The 10,095-nt window shown below is 49.2% G+C and overlaps 1 protein-coding gene across 1 annotated transcript; it reads left to right on the top strand.

The window, feature by feature from the left end:
* The first annotated feature begins 1,497 nt into the window (after positions 1-1,497).
* Positions 1,498-6,208, top strand: LOC116785170 (cytochrome P450 1B1). The gene is made up of 3 exons (XM_032684427.1): positions 1,498-1,748; positions 2,534-3,550; positions 5,193-6,208. The coding sequence occupies exons 1-3, from the start codon at positions 1,729-1,731 to the stop codon at positions 5,803-5,805; spliced, it is 1,650 nt and encodes a 549-aa protein (XP_032540318.1). The 5' UTR covers positions 1,498-1,728; the 3' UTR covers positions 5,806-6,208.
* The last annotated feature ends 3,887 nt before the right edge of the window (positions 6,209-10,095 follow it).

The following is a 10,095-nucleotide window of genomic DNA, read 5'->3' as shown; positions in this document are numbered from 1 at the left end:
TAGGTTGTGAAATTTGGTTTAAACGTTCTGATAAGTTTAAACAGCCTAGTATCTCTCCAAGCTTGCCTTAGCCTTAATGCCATAGGGATGGATCTGTCTTTGCTCCTCTCTGACACTGGACTATGTGCTGAGATGTCTGCAGGATCCTTCCAGTTCACCCCAGAGGTAGGGCTGGGAAGAGGGAAGCTCACTTTTTCTAGCACTGCTCAGAAAAAGTGGTTTTGACACCTCTGTCACTTGCCAATGACAGGAAGAAGCTCCAAGGCACACAGAGAGATATGGCCGATGCTAGCCTGAGCAAGAGGTAGTATCGCCGACTGGAAGAGCCTGGGACGGTGACAACAGCCAGGATTACACTTAGCTAAGACAGAAGCAGTAGCAGCCTATCCAGGACTAGGTTCACACACTGAGCTGGGCTGACTCCCAGCACCTAATTTTGTCTAATCCCTAAATGCTACCCAAACATCATATTTTCTTTTCATGATGTGACTGTAAAGTAGTTAAAAACCTGAAAATACAACATTTATTTCTTCTTGATACTGCAAAAATGACGCCAACAAAGCAAGAGCATTCTGATTTCTTGGGGAACAATTTCCTTGATGTCTGGGGGTTTTACAGCCCGGCTCTCCCGGGGCGCCGAAAGGCCCGGGGGGGCTTGGAGCGCCTCACTCGCTCGCCTCTCGCCAGCCCTCCCGGTTCGGGCGGAGGCGCCAGATTTAAGAGTGAAAAAGCGCAGTAAGTGGGAGAGCAGAGAGTGCAGGGCGGGGGCGAGGCCGGAGGGCAGCGGGGCCGGCCGGGGGGCGAGTTGCCCGGCGCTTCCCAGCCTCATTCCCCTCGAGCCAGTGTCAGGTATTGCGAGGAGGGGTAGGGGCCCGGGGAGGAGATGGCTGGAGGCTTTCCAGCCCCGGCTCACGCAATGCTAACTCCGCACGCAACGGGGAGGCGACAGGCGGAGGAGGGGAAGCTCTCCGGCTTCCTCAGCCCCTAAGATGCAGCCGAGACTTCGCCTCCCGACAGCGAGGGCTGCGAGCCCGCCCGCCACCCCGCTCCCCTCCCGGCACCTCCTCCGCTAAAACTTTTGGCCCCGGCCATAAAAGCGTCCGCGACTCAGCCGCTCCACTTGGCTAAGGCCCAAGGGCAGCTGGCAAATAGCTACGACCCCTCAAGCCAGGGGACGGGCCAGGCAGCGGCGATTTGCCAGTGGGGCCGCCCGCGTCCCGCCCGCACTGCACCGCACCGCGGATGCCGGCGGGTTTAAAACCGGGAGTGCCAATGCCAGACGCCCAGAGGCGGCGGCTTCGGCTCCGGCTCAGTCTGGGAGCAGCGGGCCGTCCCCCCCGCGCCCTCTGAGCTGCTCGCCTTCGCTCCCTGCAGCGGGTTGGGCTGGCCCCGTCCCGTTCCCCGCAGCCCAGCAGGCGGGCGGGAGGGAGAGAGGGAGGGGGAGGCAGCAGCCCCGCTCGCACCCGGCCCCCGGGGCTGCACCGGGCGGGTGGCTGCCGGTGGGACGAGCTCCGGAGGGTTAAAACGCTGGGAAGGTGATAATAGCTCTGCGCTGGGATGGGGTGCAATTGGCATTTGCCTGCACGTGACCTGCCAAGCTCCGGGTGACAGGTACCGGGGCTCCTAATGAATTTCCCAAAGGCTTGGATCTGAACGCCGCCGTCGCCACTCTCGTCCCGGGGCTGCCGCCGGCTGCCCAGCTCCTCTCCATCCTCCCCAAGGTCTCCAATGGAAGCAGCGTGCAACAGGTCAGTTCTGCTACAGGAGCCCGAGGCGGCCGTTTATTTCACTCCTTCTTCCCCGCGCTGCTTCTGAAAGGCTGGAGCAAACGGTAGGAGCGGGCGGTCCCCGGGCACTGGGATGGGAAGCGGGACCAGTCAGCGCTGCCACGCCGAGTCTCAGGCATCCTCCGCAGCCCATCCCCGGGGCGGCCGACCGCCAGCCTGCGCTGCCGTGACAGGCACGAAGGTCCGGGAGGAGGTAAGGGCTCGGGATGGAGTGGGCTCCGTGACCGCTGCGGAGGTCTCCGGAGCAGAGGGAAGCTCCGACGGCAGGGCGGGTAACCCGTTTCTCACAGTGGTTCTTTCGCCGGGGGGAGCCATGTGCAGCGCCTGCCTGCGTCTGCGGAGGCTCGGCAGGCGAGAGCATCCTCCTGCCTTCCTCTCTGCCTCTCTCAGTTGTGACCTGTTGGATCTCTCGCTGCGAACTTTCCTTGTCCGGGGTGGCGGGAGGGAGAGAGTAGCGGCCCCGCCGCCAAATACGACTTCGATCCTTTATTGAGCACTTGCCACTTCGTTATCGATTATCCCTTGTTTTTCGCACAAGATCTGGGCGGGCTTTAGGCACACGAGGAGCTCACAGCGAGGACGCAGCTCGACTCCGAGCACCTGGACGGCTGCCGGCGCTCCCCTCCGCCACGCCAGCGCGCCCCGTCCGGGCTTTCCCTTGCCCGCGGGCGACTGGGGAAGCCTGGGGAAGCCTCCTAGCCCTCCTGAGGGGACGCTGCCCGCTGACCTTTCCCCTTCCCTTGCAGCATGGCCCTCGAAAGGCTCGGGGAAGCCCTGGGCAGCTTCCCCCCCTTGCAAAGGTCCCTCCTGCTTCTGCTCTGCCTGCTCGCCGCCATCCAACTGGGCAAGTTCCTCCTGCAGCAGCAGCAGCGCCGGCGGCAGGGCCAGAGCCGGGCGCCGCCGGGCCCTTTCCCCTGGCCCCTGATCGGCAACGCGGCGCAGCTGGGCAGCGCTCCGCACCTCTCCTTCGCCCGCCTGGCCAGCACCTACGGCGCCGTGTTCCAGCTGCGCCTGGGGCGCTGGCCCGTGGTGGTGCTGAACGGGGAGCGCGCCATCCGCCAGGCCCTCGTCCGCCAGGGGGCCGCCTTCGCCGGCCGCCCGCCCTTCCCGTCCTTCCAGCTGGTGTCGGGCGGGCTCAGCCTGGCCTTCGGCGGCTACTCGGAGCTGTGGAAGCTGCACCGGCGGGCGGCGCACGCCACGGTGCGCGCCTTCTCCACGGGCAGCCCCGCCACCCGCCGCCTGCTCGAGCGGCACCTGGTGGGCGAGGCGCGGGCCCTGGTGGCGCTGCTGGTGCGCGGCAGCGCCGGCGGCGCCTTCCTCGACCCCTCGCGCGTCCTGGTGGTGGCCGTGGCCAACGTGATGAGCGCCCTGTGCTTCGGCCGCCGCTACAGCCACGGCGACGGCGAGTTCCTGCGCATCGTGGGGCGCAACGAGCAGTTCGGGCGGGCGGTGGGCGCCGGCAGCCTGGTGGACGCGCTGCCCTGGCTCCAGCGCTTCCCCAGCCCCATCCGCGCCGCCTACCGCGCCTTCCGCGACCTCAACCGCGACTTTTACGGCTTCGTCCGCGGCAAGTTCCTGCAGCACCAGCGCAGCCTGCGCCCGGGGGCCGCCCCCCGCGACATGATGGACGCCTTCATCCACCTGCAGCGGGAGCAGCCGCGGCTGCAGCTGGAGCATGTGCCCGCCACCGTCACCGACATCTTCGGCGCCAGCCAGGACACCCTCTCCACGGCCCTGCAGTGGCTCCTCATCTTTCTCATCAGGTAGGTGCCGACGGAGGTGGCACCACAGCGGGGCGCCCCACCTACCCTGGGGAGGGACACGGGAGCCCGTCGGGGGCGTCGCGGTGCGAGCGCCCGGCAGTCCCGGGGGACCCCCGCTTAAACCGCTCCCCTGGGAAGGCTCCTGAAACGGGAGCGGTCGGCCCGAGCCAGCGCCTGGACCGCCTGGTTTGGGCAGCACCGGGATCGCGATGCCGCCGGGGACTCGCCGGCGGGTCGAGGGTCTGCGGGACCGGGCAGCGCCAGCCCGTGCAGTGCCGGTGCCTTAGCGACTCCCGATTAACTAACACGGAAGCTCTGGGAAAGCTGCCAGAAAGAGATAAGAAAATATAAAAAAAAATAAAATCCGACACAAACCCACCCCATTCAGGCCGTCGGGCATAAAGCGAGGTTGCCAGAAAGGCAGCCGAATAAAACCTGAAAGTAACAGATTTTACCAGGTCAAGATCAAGGAGATCATAGGAACAGGATAACAACTGATTAAGCACGATAAAGAGTTCGTGCACCGGTTTACAAAACCCGCTATTATGTTGATCTGCCATTGCGTGTGCCTTCCTTGCCATTGCGTGACTGGGGAAGGCAGACCCATTGGGCAGCCGGCGGGTGTACTGCCCTGGCACCGGCACTTCCAGGGGGAAAACTCTGCTAGGGGACGTGGTTTAATAGAAGGCGCCATGAGACTGGCTTTTTTTTTTTTTTTTCATCACCTGCATAATTTGTGGGCTTGTGCAAACATTATCTGCTTCATGAAAAACAGGCAAATATTTGACTTCAAGCTAAGGGTGTGATGCCCAGTGTTCACATAACTTTTGGGTTTCTCCCCATTTCTTATGTTTGCCCAGCATTTAACATGCAGATCTGCTGCAGGAGGAAAAGGCAAGGATGGAGAAGCCAAACTTGTATGCTTAAAGCAAATAAAGGCTCCTGGGAGGAGTGCATGCTTTTAGATAAGCAGAAGATGTATTAACATTTTGATCTTGTTTGGTTACTGTGTAGTCTTCCAAACTGTCCAGATTTCAAGACAGTCTTCTTAAAATACATTATAACGGAAATATATTTTGATATTAATTAGAAAAAAGTGTACTCAAAGTGGGATGTTCATAAAGCCATTCTGACAATTTAACAATTGGGATTTTTTTTTCAGTTTAAAAACCCACAGGCTATCATACGTATGCAATATGTCTAGTAATATCGAACTCCATGTTAACTTTTAAAAGTCACATAAAGAAGTGGAAAACAAAACTCTCATACCCAAGGAAAACACAATACTTAGAAGACACAAGTAATTTGAGTTTTAGAATGAATTTTCAAAATTGGATCAGAATATTCAGTTTAAGCACACTTTAGGTTAGGTTCACTTTTTATGTTGACAATCAGTTACGTGTGATATTAAAGTGAAAACTGAGCAAATCTGAAATTACACCATTGGATGGGAAGTTTGGATTTTTCTCTCAAAGTTTTCCATTGAGATATGCATGTTCCTGTAATATATTTAAACTTTGTTCAAACTTCATTATTTAGGGTAGGGGTTAAGTTCTGTGAAAAATGTTTACAGCGAGAATTATTTGTAAGAAAATCCTTTGAATGTGTTATGTACATAGACACATCTTGCTTTTAATGACAGGTATCCGAAAGTGCAGGCTAAAATGCAAGAAGAAGTGGACAGGATTGTCGGAAGAGACCGTCTGCCATGTGTTGAAGATCAGCCTCACTTGCCCTACATCATGGCTTTCTTGTATGAATCCATGCGTTTCAGCAGCTTTGTGCCTGTTACTATCCCACATGCCACCACAACCAACACCTTCATAATGGGCTACCTCATTCCCAAGGACACTGTCATTTTTGTAAATCAGTGGTCAGTGAATCATGATCCAGCAAAATGGTCCAACCCTGAGGATTTTGATCCAACAAGATTCCTGGATGAGAATGGATTCATCAATAAAGATCTTACTAGTAGTGTGATGATTTTCTCACTGGGAAAACGTCGGTGTATTGGAGAGGAGTTATCCAAGGTGCAGCTCTTTCTCTTTACCTCTATACTGGTGCATCAGTGCAATTTTACTGCTAATCCAAATGAGGACCCTAAAATGGACTTTACCTATGGTCTGACCATTAAACCTAAGCCATTTACCTTGAATGTTACGCTAAGAGATACTATGGATTTGCTTGATCAGGCTGTCCAAAGACTGCAAGCAGAGAAAGTAGCCAATGAAAATCAGCTGTCAGCAAATGCCTAAACAATAAACCTTGCATCTACAGATAATCCCTCTTTCTCTTTTTAGACTTACATGACTTACAGTTTGTTCTGGTGATCTTTTTGGAACATAGCCAATATTACAAGTTATAAGAGCAGGAAGGAAAGCTGCACAAGGTATAATTCAGTCCTCTTTTTAGTTCTAGAAGGAGAGCCAGGGGAACAATTTAATATATTAAATAACGAAACATATGCAATTTGAAAGTAAACCTTTTCTTTTCTAGCTTGTTCACAGAAGTTGCCATTGTAAAGCGCTTTTTATCTACTGACTGGTTGGAGCACCTCCAGGAACTCTCTCTACAATCCTTGCTATGTCTCCATGTGCTATGCCTTAACTCTAGGTTTGCCTTCAGTGACTCCGCATCACAAAGTGAAATTTCTTATTAAAAAAAAAGGAAAAGAAAAAATTTTAAAAAAAAGGGGTTGTTTAGAACACTGCAGCCTGCCTCTGAATTCCCTCTACTGGAAACTGCCATGCTCCTCTGTTGTGACTGCTGAGATGTCCATTAATGCCTCAATAATAAGTGTTCAAGTGATTTTTGGTAAAATGACAATGTAAAGTCTAGCCTTCAGCATTACAAAGTGTTTACATAAATGACTAAAAAAATAAAAGCCTTCCTTATAAGCACAGTTGAAAATAAAATTTATGTTTTATATGAACACGAACAGAATGTCCTACTACAGTAACTTTTCACTAAGTTTTGAAAGATCAGAATTTCTATGCCACTAAATGGCAAGTGAGATACAAATCATATGCTAATATGTTCATTAGCATGTTCATGAACAAAATAGATATTTGAATTAGATTGATAAATGTATAGTTGAACTTTTTATTTATCTAGGAAAGAGTATCACATAATAAGCACATAAGTAAGTCCAGTAAAAACCACATCGGCCAAGGTATTTAGAGGTGAGAATATGGGGGGGTTATATTCAAACATTCATACCACAAGTCTCAAGTAAAGCATACAGCAAATAAAAGCCGTGTTCACTAGTCATTCTAGTAGGTTTAGTTAAATGGTATATCTGAAAATTAACTGTGTACTTTTAGTACACTTTGCTTGGAACAAAGTCTCAGAAGGAAATGTAGCATTACGTGTCCTAATTAATGTACCCATTAACTGAAGAAAAAGTACTTTTAAAATATTAGTGAGGCAAAGTTCATAAAATTTTAAAAAACCACCTAACCTATTTTTTTAAAGTAAAAAAAGTGTGAAACTTTATAGCCTTAAACCTCTGGCTAGTATTTGTATGCACAAAGCTGCACATATTTCTCTAAAAAGCAAACAATTCAATGTAGATGCCTGATTTGAAAAGTGTTGGGCAGGCATTGCAAATCACCTTCAATTACATATGAAATCAATCTGAAATGAGAGTACCTCACGTGACTTGCTATGTTCAGCTGAGTACTAAATAAGGTATTAGTAGAGCTAGAAAAATAAGGGTACAATGCTACACAGTAAAGTAGCTCTGCTAAGCAAGTAAGGATTTGCACTGTGTCTTTTAATAGATGGCCAGTCTTAGTCACGTTGGCAGCAGTGACTGAACTCATACTAACATTGGGAAGAGCTAGGTTAATGACACAATCCAGATCTTAGCTTCACTACTGATTTTAAAAACCTGAATCAAGCCTAAAAGTACTGCTCTCTAACCCCACAGAGTAATGTACCTGCTTAAAGTCTCCGACTTCATAGGGCATCTATCATCTTTTTTTTTATAGTTAAAAAAAGCTTTCTGCTACATACACAAGGAGTAACCTCAGGTGTTTTTCTGAATTATGTACAAGTTTGTGATATCCCAGAACTTAGCCTATACCTGTGAAAAGCTTTATAAGATACTTAGGATTTTCCTATGGAGATCTACATTAGATCAAATGCTAGCAAGACAATTTCTCTTGTACCTTTGTAAGTATTGATATTAAAAAAATATAAAGGATGTAACCTACAACTGAATAGTTATTCTAATGCAAGGATCACAAATTTGTATTTTAGTAAAAACAGCTTCTACATTTTTATACTCTTCCAAAAGCTTTAACTTTGCATTGGCTACTAATGCAACATCCATACACACTGCTCATGTCAGTCAGGGGGTTACACACTATATAGCTTTTGGTCAAAGAAATGCCTTTTGTAATCTGTGAAGGTACTCAAATTTAGTAGCACCTATTTAGAATGTATGCAGCTGTTTAGTGAGCTAACTTCTATGGTCATTCTGAGATGTATCATTGTGTTACCAAAATACTAAATAAAATTATTCTTACACTACCATTGCTTAGTTTATGTATGGCTTTCTAACATCAAATTAAACAAAATTTTTATTTCTGATTTGGAAAGTATTACTATTGTAGATATTTGTTGATATACTTAGCACCCTCTTCCCATTTCTGGATTTTAAGGTTTTTCTCCACGCTGCCCTTACAGCTTCTCAGGTCTGCCTGCTTATTCATACCTTGCCCTCTGTGCTTAACTTTGTCATGCTCCTTGTTAAGAACATTCCTTGCTGCTCGCCTCAGCATTGATCTGAATTCTCCCATGTCTTTTGCTTTGTTCTAATACCTGTTAATCTCTCCTCAGCCTGCACAATCTCCTATGCTATGTTCTTCCCTCTGGCATTTCAGTTGACTTCCACCTCCTCTATTTTTGAGCCCACAGACTGGTTTTCCTTTCTCTTTTCCCATCCTATACCTAGTGCTGGCATCTAGCTACTCCTTCCACTGGATCCCCACCTTGGTCCTTGGCACCAATTTGTGCTCTTTTAGCCTTGGTGTATAGTCAGAAGTGTCAGGAATGGAAATCTCAGGCCAAACAGGCCTTAATGTACACTTGCAAAGCAGTCTCTCACAAAATGAAAGCAAAGGGTGAAGGGTGGCTGTTATTGCATATATAAAACATTTCTTCATGATGCAGCAGCTCTCCCATTCTCCCACTCCTTTGTCTTCTTTTCTCAGTCTGCTACACAAGCCTCCTTACTTCAGAGGCATCTTAGAAATGACCTTCACATTTTCCCAAGCCCCAAGGAAGGGGAAAAGAGCTGGGTGGGACAGAAGACTGGGCAGACTGATGACCAGTAGTTTCCTCCTGATTTGGGATATTTTCAGCTGTAGTTTCTCCCTAAGCGGGCAGGATCCCAAGTTCAGGTCGAGTCGGTGAAATTAGAAGGAGCACAAGTGGAATACGACCTATAAAGACCTCCTAGAAATAGCTAAGGGCCTGTAGAGTAGGTGTAGTGTCCAGAGATACCCCATGCAGTGCATACCTGGCTGGGGCTGACCAGTGGGGCAGCGTTGATTCAGAGCAGGTGTCCTCCCTGGGTAAAAGCCAAGAACAACTACCTCCCTCACCAACCTGTGACTGGGTGTCATCACAGCAATACGAGACAAATACGTGTTGTTCTTTCTTCATGAAAAAAAAGCACAGAGTATTGAAGCAGCTGTATTCAAGTCAAGATTTTTCCTTTAAAAGTCTTTACATTCAGGTTGTAGTGATTTCAATGGGTCAGGAAAGCCAAATGTCATCTCACGCTTGCTTCCTCTGTGTATGTGTGCACACATGCTTGGTCCATCTCACTGCAGTTTAGTAACATCCTTCATTCAGGTTTAGATAAGGGATTAAAAAAACCCAAAACAACCACCAAAACAAGCGAAAAAGCCCACAAAACCCCAAAACAGGAAACTCAGGGAGAACTTAAGATAAGCATATATTTCTTGGAAAATCAGTAGCAGTCAGACCACCCCACTAACTAACAAGGAGAGGAAGCAAGTAGGCTGACCTAGCAGAGTTGATACTGAATATGTTTATACTAATCAACTGTACCACTGCATTCCTTGTGATCCTAATAGAAACCTGCTGGCTTCAGCAGGAGTCAGTTCAGAGCTGCTGAATACATAACAATAATGTAAAATAAAGGACAAGACTCATCGAAATTTGAGAAATAAGCACTGCTAGAAAGGTGTGGGGGGGGAGATTATCTTTCTAGGATCTGCGTGTACCAGCCTAGTCACAGCACAATGCAACTGAATGCAAATTCACGACAAATTCCTATTAGTTTTGCAACAGACCCAGTGTGTTTTTGTGAGTGGCAGGGAATGATGCATAGGTCTGTCTGTAGGAAGTTGTTTCAGATTATCCAGGCAGAGCAATCAGAGACTAGGCAATTGGGAGCTCACATTTTACCTGAGAAAAGTTGAGGAATTAGCCATGAAAAGCAAACAGTTAATATTTGCCTTTGCTGCATCTTCAACTTAGTTAAATTTTACTCGGGTCTCTCATATGCC

Source organism: Chiroxiphia lanceolata, chromosome 3, assembly GCF_009829145.1.
Source record: "Chiroxiphia lanceolata isolate bChiLan1 chromosome 3, bChiLan1.pri, whole genome shotgun sequence".
In the NCBI taxonomy this organism is placed as follows: domain Eukaryota; kingdom Metazoa; phylum Chordata; class Aves; order Passeriformes; family Pipridae; genus Chiroxiphia; species Chiroxiphia lanceolata.
Note: the sequence above shows the minus strand (reverse complement) of the source record. Positions and strands in the feature narration are given on the sequence as shown.

Coding starts and splice junctions, on each gene's coding strand:
- LOC116785170 (XM_032684427.1), top strand. CDS start 1,729: ATGGAAGCAGCGTGCAACAG. Junction 1,749..2,533: donor ATGGAAGCAGCGTGCAACAG/GTCAGTTCTGCT, acceptor CTTCCCTTGCAG/CATGGCCCTCGAAAGGCTCG. Junction 3,551..5,192: donor CTCCTCATCTTTCTCATCAG/GTAGGTGCCGAC, acceptor TTTTAATGACAG/GTATCCGAAAGTGCAGGCTA.